Source organism: Schistocerca gregaria, chromosome 8, assembly GCF_023897955.1.
Source record: "Schistocerca gregaria isolate iqSchGreg1 chromosome 8, iqSchGreg1.2, whole genome shotgun sequence".
NCBI lineage: Eukaryota > Metazoa > Arthropoda > Insecta > Orthoptera > Acrididae > Schistocerca > Schistocerca gregaria.
In genome coordinates this window covers 73,121,162-73,142,137 of record NC_064927.1, presented here as the reverse complement: position 1 = coordinate 73,142,137, position 20,976 = coordinate 73,121,162, and the positions used below count along the sequence as shown (strand labels likewise).

The following is a 20,976-nucleotide window of genomic DNA, read 5'->3' as shown; positions in this document are numbered from 1 at the left end:
GTAGCCTCCATCTGCTTGAGCAGTCCTCTGCTGACTTGCAGGGTCCATGGATTCATGAGGTTATCTCCCTACCCGTACATGTCCCTCCGTTCGATACAATTTGACAAGAGATTCGTCCGACCAGGCAACATGTTTCCAGTCATCAACAGTGCAATCTCGGTGTTGACGGGCCCAAGCGAGACGTAACGCTTTGTGTCGTTCAGTCATCAAGGGTACAGGAGTGGGCCTTCGGCTTCGAAAGCCCCTATTGATGATGATACGTTGAATGGTTCGCACGCTGACACTTGTTGATGGCCCAGCATTGAAATCTGCAGCAGGGGTTGCACCTTTGTCGTGCCGAACGATTCTCTTCAATCGTCGTTGGTCCCGTTCTTGCAGGATCTTTTCCCAGCCGCAGCGATGTCGGAGACTGGATGTTTTACCGGATTCCTGATACTAGCAGTGTACTCGTGAAATTGTCGTGCGGGAAAATTCCTTCTTCCTCCCTACCTCGGAGATGCTGTGTTCCATCACTCGTGCGCCACTATGACACTGCGTTCAAACTCGTTTAAATCTTGATAACCTCCCACTGTAACAGCAACAACCGATCTAACAACTACGCCAGACACTTGCCGCTTCAGTGTATACAGATACATATATGCATTTAAATACCTATGGTTTTATTACAGTAATGGGATGTGATTTTTGTAAACAATTTTTTAAGAAAATAAGAAAAATAAGTTCTTAAATATCAGCATTCGTAAAACATTTGGGAAGGAGGAATTTTTTAGTGAATAGACGAGTGTAAATGACGACGCGAACACATTAAACAGCGAAATTATTCGACGGGAGCGATGTCACCGCACGTAGTATGTCACTTTGGCTATAATTCTACTCTTTTTTTTATCATTATGTAGATAGTAGCATGACAGGTTTTACATATTCTATAACGATTCTTTGTTTCCTTTTACCTACTGTTAGCCTGAAGACAACCACTAGCTGGACGAAATCGGTTACGGCACTGTGTATTGCTTATGTGATTGCGTAATGAAAAATAATTTGAAAGATGAAAACGTAATCTATTAATGGGTGGATCTATGTGGACCGTATGCCATTTTTAAGATACGGCTTTCATTAAATCGGCAAAAGCACAACACATAATCTGCTTATCCATCTCCCATCATTTCGTTCTACTGAAGGAAAGAATCGCATTAGCTGACCTAAGTATGAGTAAACAAAGCAGGTCATATCGCACGTGGTGTCGGATACAGTAGCTATACTGTTAAAGCGACGTTGACGCAGAGGTACATCATCCCGATCTTCGTGTCGTGACAGAAACAACGTACGCCAAGTGCATCTCCATTCATTCTTCGGACTGAACACCAGAGAGCAAAAAACTGTGGCGCCTATAATACAAGCTTATTCAATATAATTAATAATGTACAAGATGCAAACCTGGAGAACAATATTGACGCTTAAATATCAATACATCCTGCAGGTTCTTTAAACCATATGAGCGAGAATGTGCTTGACAATGTAGCATCAATAATATTATTTTAGTGTTCACTCTTTTCGTCTCTCAGTCGATAACTGAGATGAACTAATTCACAGTCCACCAACGGAAGTCGCAATTTCTGTAAAGGTTTTAATGCAAATGTTAGTGATATGGTTGATATGAATAAGAACTCTGAAGCCGAATGTAAATGGACTTCACCAGTTTATGTATTAATTTATCATAATACAGTATACAACACAATATGGGGCAGTATGTGCAGAAGAACCACCGTTTAGTACTGAACCTCTAGAAATTCTACGTTTAGCCATAGATAATATCGACACAATAAATAATAATTTAAGTGAAATCTATGAATTTGCCGAGACCATGGTCTTAACGACAGAACTAGATTGGAAGGCGTCCCATCAGCGACTGGCGACCATGGCTCGCAGTCTGGGCCCGTACTTACACTCATGATGTTTCGTAGCCCTTCGTAGATTTTCGGCAGGTTAAGAATTATTCATTTATTTTGAAAGATGATCGATTTCTGGCGTTGTAATATTGTTGTAAGATAGTACTAATGACCTGTAGGCTTCTCCTAATACGACATTTATCAGCAAATATTTATTAAGCAAGATTAGTTGCTGCGCGCTAGAATAACCGTGCTTTCCCTACGTACCTCGCTGCTGACGTAACGGGCTCTCTGACTCATGTCTAGCCACAGCGGCCCACACCGGCAACGCCGTATGGTCCACCGGCTCCTTCAGCTAAGGCGGCCAACTTCTTCAAATCCCAATGCGGGACGTTTCGAGGATGTGGATGGGGCTATGAACACGTGACTCAGAGTGTCAGTTATTCTGAAACTAAGGAAGAAACGTAGTCGACGAAAGAACTCATTTACTTTATTAATGTATCTAACATAAGTGGCGTTCTATCTTCAATTCTAGATCGTTATTACGCTTTCATAAATATTTTGCCGATTTTTGAATGGTGTTTTCTTTAACAGGCCAATGTCAATGTAGGACGTTTTGTGCTTGTGGATGGGAATTGAGGGTAAATGGCTCTGAGCACTATGGGACTTAACTTCTGAGGTCATCAGTCCCCTGGAACTTAGAACTGCTTAAACATAACTAACCTAAGGACATTACACACATCCATGCCCGAGACAGGATCGAACCTGCGACCATAGAAGTCGCGCAGTTCCAGACTGAAGCGCCTAGAACCGCTCGGCCACCAACGCCGGCGGTAAGACACACAGAACGTTCGTACAACCATGTGCCACTGTTACACACCCGTGTCGATTTTTTCTTTTTCAGCAAATAATTGTTAAGCTTTTCAATTTGAGTCAAGTCGTGGCTGGCGTCCACGCGTCGTTGTTTTTGTTCGGGAGTGGAGGTGTGCGAGGCAAACTCTGCTCAGGGTTTCCTGTTTATCACAAAATTTTGGAGGGCGCCTTGAAGGCTTGATTTAGAGAATTTCAAAGCGTTGCTCCATTTCGATTTGTGCCGCAACAACGTTCACACACTACAGCGGCACGTGCACAAACCGCCTGCTCACAGCTGACTGGTCGAACGCACATCTGCTGTTCACAGTTGTTAGTTGAAACTGGCAGCGTAGTTACTGCGCCGACATCGATTATATGGCAGAATTAAAATCTCGGAAGTTGGTGGGCCCGTCCTGGTTTTAGAGAAACAGCACCTGAGACAGAAGTTTAAGTACCCTAAATGAATGACGGAGTTGGTTAACGCTCGGCGGACAGTTTCCTCAGGGAGCAGGTGGAGTCGCCGCTTTAACGCCAGCTCGTGGCGCAGGGGACGTCGAACGCGCAGCTCGATGCTGACATCTGCCTCGCCTCCGTCAAGTGGCGGCGGACACAATGTGTGCCTTGTTCCACTGTGCTCTCTCTGCTCCCCGCCGTCTGCTGTAGAGGGGCCGTCCACGCCGCCTCACGACTGCAGTGTGTGCAGGGGAGGGGTCTCAGCGACAGGGCCGGCGAGGCAACGAGCGGGAAGTCGCCACGCGTATATACGCTCACGCAATAAAACCTTGTGAGTGTTTCTCGTCATCACGAATTATGCTCAACAGGGAAATATTGGTCACCCTCTTAAAAGAGGACACTGGGCCTCTGGAGCGCCGTAGACTGTGTAGCGTTGGTAGGCGGTCACGTGACACTCCGCCGCTGACGTGAGTTGTGGCAGTGACGTGGTGCGCACTGGATGTGCCAGACAGTTGTAAGGAACCAGCGCAGTGAGGTAGCAGAAAGGAGCGTGAGCACTTGACCGTACCACGAATGACGGTGCTCGATTTATTGATGTGTCAACGTGGACTGTCCAGCGTATCTACACAAGGATCGACGTACTATTCGCCGTGATGTTAAATCGCGTAAGAACGTTGGCCGTGGAAACATCATAACTGACAGGCACTGGACGACGGCTATAGCGCCATATCACTGGCAACCGCGTCCAAAATTCGTAACTATTCGTTGCTGTCAGTGAACGCATATATCGTTTACCTAACAAAATTGCTGTTGTCCACAGCAGCAGAGAAAATTGCACATCTTCAGTGGATCGAACAACACACGAACTGAAAAATAGCTGGCTGGCGGTTTATAAAGTGGTCCGACAAGTTTTGCGTATTTTCTGATAATGCAAGATGTCGCGAGCAGCAACGGCCCAATGAGGCGGTCAACCTACGGTGTGTGGGAGATACAGATCAGGGCGTTAGTGGTTTTGTGATGTCTTTGCAGTGTTTTTCACACAGTGACTCGGGCCGAATCATTCACGGTAGCGTCAAGATGAGCCACGACGTTTGCTGCAACATTCTCGGTGATAAGCGTTGTCTCTTGTAGTACATATTCGTCGTGAGTATCCTGAGGAGATCCCTTTCTTCCAAAGTGGCGGCAGTCGTGTAAAGATGTGCATTCGTTGCTGGTCTGACGAACTCCCAGACACCCTATTGTATTGCACCTCGAATGGCACCAAAAATCAACCACTCTGAATGGCGTAACTCTTGCAGTTTGTCAGCTCCGCAAGATCCAGTCATCAGTGACCGATTTCAGCTCCTGAACAAACTCGTGGGTCTCCTCCTTGCCGAACTGAACCCGTTAGCAAGGCTGGAGGTGATGTTGGACGGGGTGAGAACGACTAACCCCACGTCTTGTGCGCTTACGTTAGTCTCGCTATTCACGGTCCCTTCCACAAGGTTAAACATTACCGCACATCGATATCCTCGAACCTACGCAGGGACGCCCGACGTTTCCGCCTCCCGGCGGAGCGCTGAAAGCGGGAGCGCCTCGGCGTCTGCTCACTGCCGCAGAGTCGTTGAAACAGGCTTTGGTAAAACTACCAGCGTCAGCTGTCGTCTGCAGCCTTAGCCAGATCTACAAATAGCAACAACCAAACTAAGCAAAACTGAAAACGCACAGTAGCGCTATAGAAGGAAAACAGTACAGGTAATCAGACTAGTGTTTCAGCTTAAGATACCTCAAATCACAGAGGGGCATGCGTTGCCGTGCTGCTGAACGCAACACATAAAAGACCTTATTTACTGACGAACGTGAGAGTAGTGGATGACAAACTAAAGGACTGTCGGGTAATACAGTAAGGTCATTACATATTATCTCTGTGCTTATTATACACACACTGAAGCGCCAAAGAAACTGGCACAGGCATGCGTATTCACAGATACGTAAACAGGCAGAATACGGCGCTGCGGCCAGGAACGCCTGTATACGGCAAGTGCCTGGTGCAGTTGTTAAAACGGTCACTGTTGCCACAACGGCAGCTTATCAAGATTTGAGTGAGTCTGAACGTGGTCTTCTAGTCTGCGTACGGGCGATACGACACGGCATCTCCGAGGCAGCGCTCAAGTGGGATTTTCCCGTACGATTATGGCGCAGACCCCACGAGGCCATGGACCCAAGTTGTCAACATTGCGCTGTACAAGTTGATGGTGGCTCCTTGATGGTGTGGCCTGCGTTGAGTGTGTCCTCAGGTGCAAACCGCTCATTGATTGGAAATGGTTAGGTTATGCTACTTGGAGAGCATTTGCAGCCATTCCTCGGGGACATAGTGTTTCCAAACAACGATGGAGTTTTAATGGATGACAATGCGCCACGGGTGTTCGCGATTGGTTGCAAGAACATTCTGGACAATTCGATCGAATGATTTGGCCACCCATATTGCTCAACATTAATCCCATCGAACATTTATGGGACGTAATCGAGAGGTCGGCTCGTGCACCGGCAACAGATTCGGCATTACGGGCGACTATACAGGTAGCACAGCTTAATACTTCTGCTGCAGGGGGCTTCCATCGATGTGTTGAGTCCATGCCAGGTAGAGCTACTGCACTACGCGCACCAAAAGGACTTTCAACACGATATTAGGAGGTATCGCGCTGAGTACTGTAGATGCTACAATTGCTTGTTGTACTCTGTCTTTCTCTGTTTCTATTCTTATGAACAAGGTCGATGCGATATTGCCAAAACACTCGACACGTAAATCGCTTTAGTCAGTGTCTAGGCGGTTGGTTTGAAGGGAGGCGGACGAGTTCTTTGATTCGATTCTAATGGCTTCGTCGTGGCGGAACGTTAAACCCTGATCCACTATTTCTCAGTAATGTGTCCCCTCCACCTGTCTCTCTCTCTCTCTGTCTCCCCTCCGCATCCTGCTGGAAAGTGTAAGTGCTCCAGAAGAGTAGGCTCCTCCGGGCAGAGCTCTCTTGGCCCCCCCCCCCCCCCCTTTCCTTGCTGGGAGATGCGGGCCCGCCGATCTGCCGACGCTTCCGCTGCCTGGCCCGCTAAGCTCCTTACGGCCCCCGCCGGGTCTCCGCGCCTGTGAGGAGATCCCGCCGCCGTCTCTTCGCCGCGCCCTCGTGCTCGGCTGTGCTCTCGTGGTCGGTTTCCGCCGGAGTGCTCCCGCGGGAGTCCGCCTAGACGCTGCGCCGGCGGCCATACAGGGGCAGACAGCCGGAAAATGAGCGCCGTGTTCGGGTCGCCTCGGGTCGCTTCGCTTTGCCGCGCCGCCACGCCGCTGGATTCTCCCTCGCGCGCGTCGACCACGCTCTGTCGTGTGCAGTCTCGGACGACTGTTAAAGCTGCCCGAGATACCTCGCGGGACAGCAGGTGTCAGCTGGCATCCCTTCCGCGGAGTGGGGCCGGAACACCAGCAGTTTCCTGGCCTACGAAATCACCCGATTCATCAAACTGAACATAATCCTCTTCCTTTGAAGAAGTACGTTCTAGTGACCGGTATAAAACACAGGGCATTCCCGTTTTCAAGAACGGTCGTTGAACAGATATTGATCCCTCTAACTCTGACGACACCCATTTGTCGAATTTTGGGACGTATCTCATTAATGGGGATTATGACGTTGCTGGAGACCGGAGATGAGCAGAAGGCTGACTTAGTTAATGCTTTTAAATGTACAGATTAGGAATGAAACCTCGTACTGTTAGTTTACCAAATGACATGACTGGGTGTGCACTTTAGTTCTGATAAGTGCAGTTACTTTACATGACCAACGCTGTATGAACACTTTTTCCATTATTGTATTTTCACCTTCCTGTTTACTCGTCAGCTGTTCCCTAACTTCATCCTTAATACACTACTGGCCATTAAAATTGCTTCACCAAGAAGAAATGCAGATAATAAACGGGTATTCATTGCACGATTATATAATACTAGAACTGACATGCGATTACATTTTCACGCAGTTTGGGTGCATAAATCCTGAGAAATCAGTACCCAGAACAACCACTTCTGCCCGTAATATCGATCTTCCTGCGCCTGGGCATTGAGTCAAACAGAGCTTGGATGGCGTGTACAGGTACAGCTGCCCATGTAGCTTCAACACGATACCCCTGTTCATCAAGAGTAGTGACTGGCGTATTGTGATGAGCCAGTTGCTCGGCCACCATTGAACACACGTTTTCAATTGGTGAGAGATCTGGAGAATGTGCTTGCCAGGGCAGCAGTGGAACATTTTCTGTATCCAGAAAGGTCCGTACAGGACCAGCAACATGTGGTCGTGGATTATCCTGCTGAAATGTAGGGTTTCGTAGGGATCGAATGAAGGGTAGAGCCACTGGTCGTAACACATCTGAAATGTAACGTCCACTATTCAAAGTGCCGTCAATGCGAACAAGAGGTGACCGGGACGTGTAACCAATGGCACTCCATACCGTCTCGCCGGGTGACACGCCAGTATGGCGATGACGAATACACGCTTCCAACGTGCGTTCTGCGCGATGTCGCCAGACACGGCAGCGACCATCATGATACTGTAAACAGATCCTGGATTCATCCGAAAAAAGGAAGTTTTACCATTCTTCCGCCCAGGTTCGTCGTTGAGTACATCATCGCAGGCGCTCCTGTCTGTGATGCGGCGTCAAGGGCAACCGCAGCCATGGTCTCCGAGCTGATAGTCCATGCTGCTGCAAACGTCGTGCAGATGGTTGTTGTCTTGCAAACGTCCCCAACTGTTGACTCAGGGATCGAGACGTGGCTGCACGATCCGTTACAGCCATGCGGATAAGATGCCTGTCATCTCGAGTGCTAGTGATACGAGGCCGTTGGGATCCAGCGCGGCCTTCCGTATTACCCTCCTGAACCCACCGATTCCATATTCTGCTATCATCTCTCCATCTCGACCAACGCGAGCTGCAGTGTCCCGATATGGTAAACTGCAATCGCCATAGGCTACAATCCGTCGTAAACGTGATGGTACGCATTTCTCCTCGTTACACGAGGCATCACAACAACGTTTCACCAGGCAACGCCGTTCAACTGCTATTTGCGTATCAGAAATCGGTTGGAAACTTTCCTCAAGTCAGCACGTTGTAGGTGTCGCCACCGGCGCCAACCTTGTGTGAATGCTCTGAAAAGCTAATCATTTGCATATCACAGCATCTTCTTCCTGTCTTTTAAATTTCGCTTCTTTAACACTTCATCTCCGTGGTGTAGCAATTTTGATGGCCAGTAGTGTATTTAGTCTCCTAACGGCTTACCGTTTTTTTACTATTTTGGTCTTGCTATTCTTAACCTTCAGGCCTGCTGTCTCACTTGCTGTCTTTGGTTCCTCCGTCGTTTGATGAAGGTTTGCTGGATCCGAAGCAAACAAAATAAATGCCGTCCGCGAATCGTAGACGGTTCAGGCATGATATCTACGTCTGTTCATTCTCCGTCCCAGTCTAGTGTCAAGGCTGTAAAAAGTAAATTTTGTGAATTCCTTCCTCAATTTTTCACTGTCGTTGCATGATCTTATAGAAGCCGTAGCCTTGCTGTTTATCCTCTCCAACGAAGTAGTGTGAGTAGGGTATGTTCCCTGATTCCAATGTGCTGCTAGCAAACATGTTCTGCTGCGACATTGATGTCCATGCGAGTAAACCCCAAGAAATCTGGATTTTGCTAATAGCTACTTCTTTTTATAACTTAGGTGATAGCCTGCAAGTAGCCCAGTGTACTATGGACCTATAGCAGTTCTTCACGTCTTCTTCCCTCCTCCTTTGCTTGTGAATTTCAGCATTATTATAACATTATTGTAATTCTCTGCTATCATCCTCGTACGTGATCGTTCTGTGAATAATGCTGTTTTGCTTTCACCATCATTTTTATTGTTGTTCCATCTTTTTCAGATTTTTTTGCACTTTACATGCACAAAGTTGCTTTCTATTCTTTTTCTGGCAGTATCATTTCTCACAGTATACCTGCTGTAATTCTGACTCTGAGGTAAGGTCGATGTTTTGCTAAAGTTGCCAGTTTTCATGCTCGTATATCTCAGCCGGAAAATGTAATTTCTTGGGTGGATTTTTCACAGTTTCATACCTTCGACAGAGGGCCGTATGGACTTGCTAACCACGTGTTTCTTCGTTTTCCAGGTGCGGGACTTGGTGGAGCGGTGTTCGTGTCCTGTACAGTTCCCAATGATACGCGTGTCTGAGGGAAAGTACCGCATTGGTGACACCAAGGTGCTAATCTTCGTCAGGGTGAGTACCACACACACAGCAGATTCATACCTGTAGCGCACAGACTCGATAATTCTGTCAGAAACGAGAAACGACGTCCAGTGGTAGCTAAATGAAAAGGAAGTGTCTTGAAAGTTATAAGTTGAACACCAACAAAAGCAAAACGAGGGTAATGGAATGTAGTCGACGTAAATGAGACGATGCACGGGAAAGTAAATTAGAGAACACATTAGAGACACTAAATGGTGTTTGCTATTTGGGCAGTAGAATATCAGACAACAGCAGGAGTAACGAGGCTACAGTATGCAGACTGACAATAACAAGGAAAGCTTATCTCAAAAAGAGAAGATTTTTAGCATAGTATACAAATGTACCTGGTAGGATGACTCTTCTCAAAAAATTTCTCTGGAGTGTGTCGTAACAGCAAAGCAATCAGCAGGAAGATTACTGGTTTGAACGCCGTGGTCCTATTGGAATTGGTCTGCCGTTACGTTTCTCCGACTTGCACGGGGACCTATAGTCCTACGTGGATTCCCAACCACGGTGCATCTCGACACTTTTCGCATCAACAGACACTGCCAGAGGTGAAGGAACTGGTACGTGACAGGTAAAGAAATATGACGGGTCACTGGGGATCGAACCCGATATCTTTGGATTTGTAGTCTATCACTTTCCCTCCTTTTTCTCATATACCGTTTTATGATATTCTGTGTCATGAAAATGACAAAGGAGGAAGTTCACGGGCAGGATTTGAATTCGTACCGCCAGCGTGGTATCCGCAAACTTTTCTTTCTACAAGTAGATCGGGGGAAGGGGTTGAGGACAGAGTGATGGACGGCGTGCTTTGAACGGGTTATGCACCGCTTCCACTGAGCCACCAAGGCGTAGTATAGAAGCGAAATACGGACTATAGACGGTATGCAGAAGACGCCAACAGAATGCTTGGAAATTGCGTGTTGCGGCAGACTGTGGAAGATTCGATGGGTCGACTGAACCAAGGAGGAAAGAGCTTTGTCGAACAACGTGACTAAGAGAAGTGCTAGGTTGACAACATGCATCCTGATTCAGTTACTTTAGTAATAGAGGGAAGTGGAAGGGTGTAAAAATTGTTGAAGGAGACCAAGGCTTAAAAGCAGGCAGTAGATTCAAATAGATGTAGCTTGCAGTGGGTCTTGAGAAATGAAGAGACCTGTGCAGGATGGACTAGCGAGGAAAGCTTCACCAATACAGAGTCGGACTGAAGGCAACAACGCAGCATTAAGCAGAGAATGTGCGCTGTTGAGGGTATCACACGCCTCTGCATGTGCCCACGTGACGGAGGAGTGACTCACGAAAGGAAGATGACAGCTCGACATTTGCAGTATATCCTCGCTATGTGTCTCGCGTATTGCTTTTCAAATGTCAGGGACGGTGCATGATCCGCTCAGTTGCCGAGGTAAGAAATCTCTTTTGTTATTAAAGGGAAGAAATAGGGAACTCTGTTTCAAATATCGTTGAACCTGACACAGTTCCAGTGAGTCTTGTAAGTCTGCTAGAGAGAAAATGCCAAAACAATTTTCTGCTTCACGTTTCCTCAGATATATACAGCGTAGGGCATCAGTCAGCGAGTCTGAGAGTTTAAAGGAGTGGTAGCGGATTCCATTATCGCTGCCTTCACTATCAGTACAGAACAGAAGGGAAGGAAGATTAGCATTTAACGCTACCTCGGTTCATTAGAGACGAAACAGAAGCTGGGATTACGGAGGGATAGTGAAGGAAATCGACGGTGCCCTTCCAAAGAAACCTTCCCGATATTCGCCTGGAGCGATTGAGGGAAGTCGCGGAAAACCTTATTCAGGATGCCCGGACGCAGATTTGAGCCGACGCACTCTCGAATGCGCCTCCAGTGTGACAATTACTGCGGTGTCTCCGTCGGCAGTGCAGCCATGCTGGGTATGTGCGTAAAGTTCATTCAGAGTTCACTAAGATAGCATGCAGTGCAGGTGCGACACAACTACACATCTTGTCACCCTCCGACACCGCTTAATCTACATCTACATCATACTCCGCAAGCCACCCGATGGTGTGTGGCTGAGGGTACTTTTTCTACCACTAACTAAGCCGTCCAGTCCTGTTCCATTCGCGAATAGCGCGTTGGAAGAATCATTGTCGGTAAGCCCCTGTATTGGATCTAATTCTACAATTTTCTTCTCATTACGCGAGACGTATGTAGGGGGAAATAATATGTTGTCCGACTCTTCCCGGAAAGTGCTCACTCGAAATTTCCTTTTTTAAATTCGATTTATCATTTTTTAGGTTTCCGTGCCTGTCAGTAATAACGGAATCCTTACGGTATCACTTTGTTGTCTGCCCGACTATCAAATCCTTTTTTCTTGAGGGCGGGTAGAGGCAACAAGTTGAAATTTATGCCGCATGCTGAGGGCTATGACCCCTTGGCGGCGTGAAAAAGAAAAAAACAAAAAATGCTTTTAAGTCAGCACAGTGAAAAGATACTGTCCATAACTGCGGAAGTGTTGGCGGTGCAGGATTTTCCGCACGAATTGACGTTTCGATGTTCTATAAATGTTCGAGGGGATTCATGTTGGGCGACCTGGATGCCTAAATCATACTCTCGAATTGTCCACAAAGTTCTTCAAACCAGCCGGGAGCAACTGTGGCCCGGTATCATGCAGTATTGTCGCCGGTAAGAATTCCATCGTTCTTCGGGTACGTGAAGTGCATGAATGGTCTCCAAGTAGCCGAACATAACCATTATAGGTACACTTTTGAATACATTATGGGAGTGACAGTGATCTATATGTTACAAATATTTACTATTAAAAACAGTCTTGATCACAATTTATTCAGTACGGTGACCGGTTTCGACCACTACTGTGGTCATCTTCAGACCAATGAGTAAGAACCTCCTTCTGCTAGAGAATAACTACTAGTAGTAATGTTAAGTCCCATAGTGCTCAGTGCCATTTGAACCATTTTTGAACCTGAGTACAAACGACAACTCTGACAATACTGCCCTTTTACACCATGTGTAAGCGATACTAGCGCCATCTGTATTTGTACATGTCGCCATCCCATGACTTTGGTCACTCCAGTGTGTGTCAGATATTTCGATACTCTCAAACTTAGTTATCAAAACCTATAGGGCACTTCCCGTTGACCTAGAACCATGAATTACGACAAGAGGCAAGGTTTCACAGTACAAGTAAATGAAATAATACGAAAATGGATAATTTGTATTGTTTCAGTCTTTTATTCCGTTTGGTGTTCGTCTGTCAGTAGCTCCGTTGAGGTCCGTTCTCTCAAGGAACGGGCAGAAATATCAAATTGAAATTTATGTAAAATGCCTTTGGTTACCCTTGATAGTGTAAATAATTTCGGCCTGTAAGTCAACGCAGTCAAAAGTTACGGCCATTGATGTCACATATTTTGATACTCGCAAAAGTGTCGCACCGAAACCTGTAGATGAACTATGTATATACATGGGGTTCTGATCAGCGTTAAAGCCCTTTTCTGGGATGGAATCTCGGTCGGCCGACGGACTTTTCATATTGCGTTTTTACCTATCCTTCACTTCTGAACGATATAAGGATTTGCCCACAAACGACATGTTGCTGGGAATCCACGTCAAACTGTAGGTCCTCTTTTCCGAGCTCGATAACTGTGGTAGGTTAGGGACACGCAGGCCACCGAAGCGGATTCCAATAGAAAGACTTGCATCAGCCCGTGCAGACACACGAGATTTTAATCAAAATATCCACGCATGTACTGCCGGTCTATAGTGTCCAACGGGCACAATATTTCCGCGATCAAACATGTCGCCATCATCAGGTGAACTGACGGACTGAGCTCCTGTGAACGTGCCGGCACGGAGATCCGTACGCTATGGCTGCTCAGGGGGAACTGGGTTCGATCGCGGCGGCGGCCGATTTAAATACCCTCTGCCCGCGGCGCGCTCCCTCCGCCGTCCGCGCCCCGCGCCACGGTAGCGCGGTGGAACAGATTGCGACGGCGTCTGAGATGACGTCGGTGTGATGGCTCTGTCCGCCGTGGTCGCCACAACTATGCGTTTGCTCCATTTACTCTTGATTAACCCAATCGCTGGTTCCCAAGCCTTGCTAAGATTATAGCCACAGTCACGGTTTATGAGGTCGTCATTGGTGCGAATTTCGATGGCCTCTAACAACGCTGTCCCAGTATCTCGACGTCTGTACCATAATCCTCGTGCGGTCATACACCAAAGCGTGATTTTCCGACAAACAATGTTCAGCGACCGCCGACTTGCTCGGATACATCAGTCGAGTGTTCACGGCATCGATCCTCGACGGTACGCATCGTCTGACCAATATACGACTTGCCACATAGACACGGAATCTGGTACACGCCGGCCTTCCTCAAACCGAGGTCATCTTTGGGGCTCCCCACCAGTGCACGCCGCGACCGAACCCAGTTCCCCCTGAGCAGCCATAGCGTACGGATCTCCGTGCCGGCACGTTCACAGGAGCTCAGTCCGTCAGTTCACCTGATGATGGCGACATGTTTGGTCGCCGAAATATTGTGCCCGTTGGACACTATAGACCGGCAGTACACCCGTGGATATTTTGATTATCAAATACGCCGGGAGAAACTCAAGAATCACACACGAGATTTTCATTATTATCATCACCTGCGTAACAGACACAATTAAGCTTGTACAGTATCCTCAGCGCGCGAGCCGTAGTCGCAGATGCCAGTCTTTTTTTAATTTAAATGCACCTTTTATTACCGCCGTACTTTTCTTAGAGTTGTGACCATAAACTGATAAAAAAATTGAGAAAAGATTTTAAAAAACGGAACTGCTCCTGAGAAAATTTGTGATTCGAATGGTACCGTGAAGGAGGTGAGGTGGGGGGAGGAGTACGTTGGGAAGCCATTACGCGCCGTGCTGTGCTAACACTACCCGATAAAATCAGCGCTTGCGGCTAATTAAATAGCTGTGGCAGCGCGTAAATAACACGCCATGCAAATGAGTGCCCACCCCGCGGGTAATCGCGGCTGTGCGAGCGCCGGCCGCATTAGTTTCGGGCCGGTACGCCAGGTCGGGACACGAGGTCACACCGAGCCCAAGCCGTGGCAGTAGCTGGAGCGCCTCTCGCTCCGTAGCTGCAGCGTTTCCCCAGAAATGGCGCTGCACCGCGGGCTGCGCCTTACACGATCTTCTGTCGGGTAATATTGCTTATCACGGGGTATTAAGTTGCAAGCCAAGTGCTCTTTCCGAAAAAAGCACCGCGTATAATGTGAACATAAAACGTGTTACCAACAACCTCCTAGCAGCTTCGGGGCAAAGAGGCACTTTATTGAAACGCGCCGCCAGGTATCATTTTCCTCGTTCTTGGACAGAAGAAATTGGCGTGGCCAGTACTGATGGCTTCACGCCACGATGTCTGAGAAAGTGCAGACTTTCTTTTCGAATTCGACTGTTGAAATATTGTCGGGACATCGGCGAGAATAGCTTTATCTTGATGCCTAGGCCGGTAGGTTACATGTGGAGCCGGTCGGAGTGGCAGAGCGGCTCTAGGCGCTACAGTCTGGAACCGCGCGACCGCTACGGTCGCAGGTTCGAATCCTGCCTCGGGCATGGATGTATGTGATGTCCTTAGGTTAGTTAGGTTTAAGTAGTTGTAAGTTCTAGGGGAGTGATGACCTCAGAAGTTAAGTCCCATTGTGCTCAGAGCCATTTGAACCATTTTTTTATATGTGGAAAACAACACGCCACATCGCATCAGGGGCAAGACTGTTAGTGGAATAGTAAGCTGTGAAAATTAAGCCGTCGATAGGAATGGGGAGATGTTTGAAATGGGATGTCGCCTGCCGCAAATGGGTGCCGGTAATTAGCTGATCGAGGTGATGGTTTCAATATAATGACGTCATACATGGCCTCTAGCAGCTGTTGTCCGAGGTTCGATTTCTCGTAGAGCACAACACGTTGTAGCTACGTCACTTATGGTCCCAGGAACGGATGTATGATGAAAGGAGCGTGCTTTTGGTTTTTTAAAAGACTACACGTATAATGCCTCTATTCAAGATCCAGTTGATGATGGTGAATTGCCGCGCGGGATTAGCAGAGCGGTCTCTGGCGCTCCAGTCATAGACTGTGTGACTGGTCCCGGCGGAGGTTCGAGTCCTCCCTCGGGCATGGGTGTGTGTGTGTGTGTGTTTGTCCTTAGGATAATTTAGATTAAGTAGTGTGTAAGCTTAGGGACTGATGACCTTAGCAGTCCAGTCCCATAAGATTTCACACACATTTGAACATTCTTTCTTTTTTTTTCTTTTTTTTAATGATGAATTTCCTGGCACAAATGGCTCTGAGCACTGTCGAACTTAACATCTGAGGTCATCAGTCCCCTAGAACTCAGAAGTAAAACCTAACTAACCTAAGAACATCACACACATCCATGCCCGAGGCATTATTCGAACCTGCGACCGTAGCGGTCGCGCGGTTCCAGACTGAAGCGCGTAGAAGCGCTCGGCCACACCAGCCGGCGGATGAACTTCCTCTTACGTCATATACGTCAGTAGTGATGTTTCTTCTATTAAATGACAACATACTTATGAGTATGGCGGAAAAAACGGAATCAATATTGTTTTGTGCAAAGGATTACTTAGATGTCTGTAACCAAGCATGGAACAGTAATGCCGTTCTGAATGTTATATTAGGACTTCTTAAATTGAATTGCCAACTAGCTCTGCAGATGACGAAGAAATTGAAGAAATGTATGATGAAATAAAAGAAATTATTCAGATAGTGAAGGGAGACGAAAATTTGAAAGTCATGGGTCACGGGAATTCGAGTGTAGGAAAGGGAGAGAAGGAAACTTAGGTGGATATGGATTGGGGTTAAGAAATGAAAGAGGAAGCCGTCTCGTAGAATTTTGCACAGAGTACAACTTAATCATAGCTAACACTTGGTTTCAGAATCATGAAAGGAGGTTGTATACATGGAAGAACTCTGGAGATACTAAAAGGTATCAGATAGATTATATAATGGTGAGACAGAGATTTAGGAACCAGGTTTTAAATTGTAAGACATTTCCAGGGGCAGATGTGGACTCTGACCACAATCTATTGGTTATGAACTGTAGATTAAAACTGAAGAAACTGCAAAAAGGTAAGAATTTAAGGAGATGGGACCTGGATAAACTGAAAGAACCAGAGTTGTACAGAGTTTTAGGGAGAGCATGAGGGAACAATTGACAGAAATGGGGGAAAGAAATACAGTAGAAGAAGAATGGGTAGCTTTGAGGGATGAAGTAGTGAAGGCAGCAGAGGATCAAGTAGGTAAAAAGACGAGGGCTAGTAGAAATCCTTGGGTAACAGAAGAAACATTGAATTTAATTGATGAAAGGAGAAAATATAAAAATGCAGTAAATGAAGCAGGCAAAAAGGAATACAAACGTCTCAAAAATGAGATGGACAGGAAGTGCAAAATGGCTAAGCAGGGATGGTTAGAGGACAATTATCTCACTAGGGGTAAAATAGATACTGCCTACAGGAAAATTAAAGAGACCTTTGGAGAAAAGAGAACCATTTGTATGAATATAAAGAGCTCAGATAGAATCCAATTCTAAGCAAAGAAGGGAAAGCAGAAAGGTGGAAGGAGTATATAGAGGTCCTATACAAGGGCGATGTACTTGAGGACAATATTATGGAAATGGGAGAGGATGTAGATGAAGATGAAATGGGAGATACGATACTGCGTGAAGAGTTCGTCAGAGCACTGAAAGACCTGAGTCGAAACAAGGCCCCCGGAGTAGACAATATTCCATTGGAACTACTGACGGCCTTGGGAGAGCCAGTCCCGGCAAAACTGTACCATCTGGTGAGCAAGATGTATGAAACAGGCGAAATACCGTCAGACTTCAAGGAGAATATAATAATTCCAATACCAAAGAAAGCAGGTGTGGACAGATGTGAAAAGTACCGAACAATCAGTTTAATAAGCCACAGCTGCAAAATACCAACTCGAATTCTTTACAGACGAATGGAAAAACTAGTAGAAGCCACCTCGGGGAGGATCAGTTTGGATTCCGTAGAAATACTGGAACACGTGAGGCAATGCTGACCTTACGACTTATATTAGAAGAAAGATTAAGGAAAGGCAAACCTCCGTTTCTAGCATTTGTAGACTTAGAGAAAGCTTTTGACAATGTTGACTGGAATAATCTCTTTCAAATTCTAAAGGTGGCAGGGGTAAAATACAGGGAGCGAAAGGCTATTTACAATTTGTACAGAAACCAGATGGCAGTTATAAGAGTCGAGGGACATGAAAGGGAAGCACTGGTTGGGAAGGGCGTAAGACAGGGTTGTAGTCTCTCCCCGATGTTATTCAATCTGTATATTGGACAAGCAGTAAAGGAAACAAAAGAAAAATTCGGAGTAGGTATTAAAATCCATGGAGAAGAAATAAAAACTTTGAGGTTCGCCGACGACATTGTAATTCTGTCAGAGACAGCAAAGGACTGGGAAGAGCAGTTGAACGGAATGGACAGTGTCTTGAAAGGAGGATATAAGATGAACATGAACAAAAGCAAAACGAGGATAATGGAATGTAGTCGAATTAAGTCGGGTGCTGCTGAGGGAATTAGATTAGGAAATGAGACTCTTAAAGTAGTAAAGGAGTTTTGCTATTTGGTAAGCAAAATAACTGATGATGGTCGAAGTAGAGAGGATATAAAATGTAGACTGGCAATGGCAAGGAAAGCGTTTCTGTAGAAGAGAAATTTGTTAACATCGAGTGTAGATTTTAGTGTCAGGAAATCTTTTCTGAAAGTATTTGTATGGAGTGTAGCCATGTATGGAAGTGAAACATGGACGATAAATAGTTTGGACAAGAAGAGAAAAGAAGCTTTCGAAATGTTGTGCTACAGAAGAATGCTGAAGATTAGATGGGTACATCACGTAACTAATGGAGATGTATTGAATAGGATTGGGGAGAAGAGAAGTTTGTGGCACAACTTGACCAGAAGATGGGATCGGTTGGTAGGACATGTTCTGAGGCATCAAGGGATCACCAATTTAGTATTGGAGGGCAGCGTGGAGGGTAAAAATCGTAGATGGAGACCAAGAGATGAATACACTAAGCAGATTCAGAAGAATGTAGGTTGCAGTAGGACTCGGAGATGAAGAAGCTTGCACAGGTTAGAGTAGCATGGAGAGCTGCATCAAACCAGTCTCAGGACTGAAGACAACAACAACAACAAATTGAATCTTAATCCTCTTCCAGGGAACACATACGTTCCGTTTATAATGATACTTTGGGCAAGGTACATGGGAGCGGATGGATATAGGAGTTAGGTAGTATAAAAAATCCAAAGAAGAAAAATTTCTTCTGTCATAAAAGTGGCAATTTATTCTAATGAAGCACAGAATACCACCGACATACATTTTAAAATAAGTTCAGGATGTAGAGTATTTATGGCACAAAAAGGACACGTTATTTAACATTGGATTCCGTTTTGTGACAATTATTCATTATATGTAGAGTGCCCTAATAAATATCAAAACTGGATGCAGGGGAAACATTGAATCTATTGGAAGTGGAAACAGCCTTGTGTTCCTGACAAAGGATGCTACGTGGGTCATATAGTCCGCGCACACACATCGAATGAGAACAAGTAGCATCTACACGTCTAGAACTTAGTTCACACTCACGTAAGAAAGTTAAAAAAAAAAAAAGCGAAAACACGGACGAATGAAAATTCTCCAAACATATAGGTATACATCGATTGCGCAATTTTGCGTTCTACAACGTCCTTGGGAGCACTGAATAGTAGCTATCAAACCAAGGAGACGTAGCGTGGTTTGCAATCGCAGAGAGTGATTAAGTAAAGATATGTTATTTGTTTCTCTAAAACCGCAACTTATCCAAATATGAGAAAGGTACCGTCAATGGTGGAGGCATAATATTTCTGAAGGCACTCTCAATCAACACCTGACCATTTCATGATTAGTTCTGTTCCACTTGGTCAGCACGTGAAGATATGACGAACAAAAATTACAATATTGCATACAGTTTCCACCCACTCAGAAGAATGATTTTACAAGTCTGCTTGAGAAACAAGAAAAAATGTTTGTTTCGTAAACAACTCGCCTTACTTCTTGGCATAGTTTTCGTCGAAAGATGAATGCACTCTTGGTCCAATGATCGTCTAGCTTTTTCATCTCATTGGAAGAATAGGTTCTGTCAAACTCAGAAAAACACTCGATGACTGCAACTATGATTTCTTGATTTCATGACTATTTCTACCCAAGTTCGTGAACAGGAAGAAGTCATTTGGGGCCAAGCCTGGTGAATAGGGTGGACGAGGAACCAGTTTGAAGCGCAATTCATGCACATACGCCATTGTTGTCCTGACGTGCGGGATAGTCCATTATCCTGATGCGCTCCAACGCAGCCAACGCAAGTTTCAATCGGTCCAAGAACGAGGCATAAGAGCATCGAGTTAATGTTCTCCTTTTTCCAAATAATCTATGAGGATTATTCCTTGGGAATTCCAGAAAACAGTGGCCATCAACTTACCAATCGACAAAACGGTCCTTGCTTTCTTTGACTAACTTTCAGCAGCCTTTATCCGTTGTTTTGACTACTGTTTCAACTCTGGTGGTAATGGCGGACCCAGCTTTCACCAACAGTCACAAATCAGCACAAAAAAATCTCGACTAAATATCGCCAGACATAGTGTTGTCCCGGACGCATTTTTGGGTGACTGTCACCAATCGCGGCGCCGGCCGCTGTGACCGAGCGATTCTAGGCGCTTCAGTCCGGAACCGCGCTGCTGTTACGGTCGTAGGTTCGAATCGTGCCTCAGGCATGGATGTGTGTGATGTCCTTAGATCGATTAGGTTTAAGTATTTCTAAGTGTAGGGGACTGATGACCTCGGATGTTAAATCTCGTAGTCCTTAGAGCCATTTGAACCAATCGCGGCACCCACCTCGTACCAGCGCCTTTATAGCCAATTCTCCGCACAGCATATTATATCCTTGCTTAGTTAAGGTAGCTACAGTGTCAGCAATCTCACAAACTTTTATTAGGTGGTCTTGCCTTACCATATTGTGGATGTCATCGATGGTTTCCTTTGTGGTGACGTCAATTGGACGGCCGAGCTCGTTTCAGTACATGTCCGGACGACGTTTAAATTCATTAATTCAGTTCCGTTTTGATATGGGCGACTGCCCATCCCTTCAGATGAAAATGTTAAGTGAGAGCACGGAACTCGGTTTTCTCCATTTTCAATTGCAGATGATACACAGATCGGTTCAGACGGCTGTCAATAATGATCTGGAAGCTGTACATTTTTGAAATTATTTATACGATCCGTGGAATAATGAAGCTTACCAACGACGAAGGCAACAAAAATATTCTATTCTTTCATAGAAATTTCCAAACATACCAAAACACCCTCATACGGTAAATTCAATACACTATTTATAAAATATCACACTGTTTTTTGAAAGAATAAACAGAAATCAAAGGAAAAGATAGGCAGCTCATTAGAACCT

At 45.8% G+C, this 20,976-nt stretch overlaps 1 protein-coding gene across 1 annotated transcript in view; it reads left to right on the top strand.

Annotated features, from left to right (window-relative positions):
- Positions 1 to 20,976, top strand: part of LOC126284555 (GAS2-like protein pickled eggs) — a 789,773-nt gene that overhangs the window by 685,187 nt on the left and 83,610 nt on the right. The window contains exon 5 of the mRNA XM_049983557.1: positions 9,354 to 9,461. Within this exon, the coding sequence (XP_049839514.1) occupies positions 9,354 to 9,461 (108 nt within the window). The remainder of the gene's footprint in view (positions 1 to 9,353; positions 9,462 to 20,976) is intronic.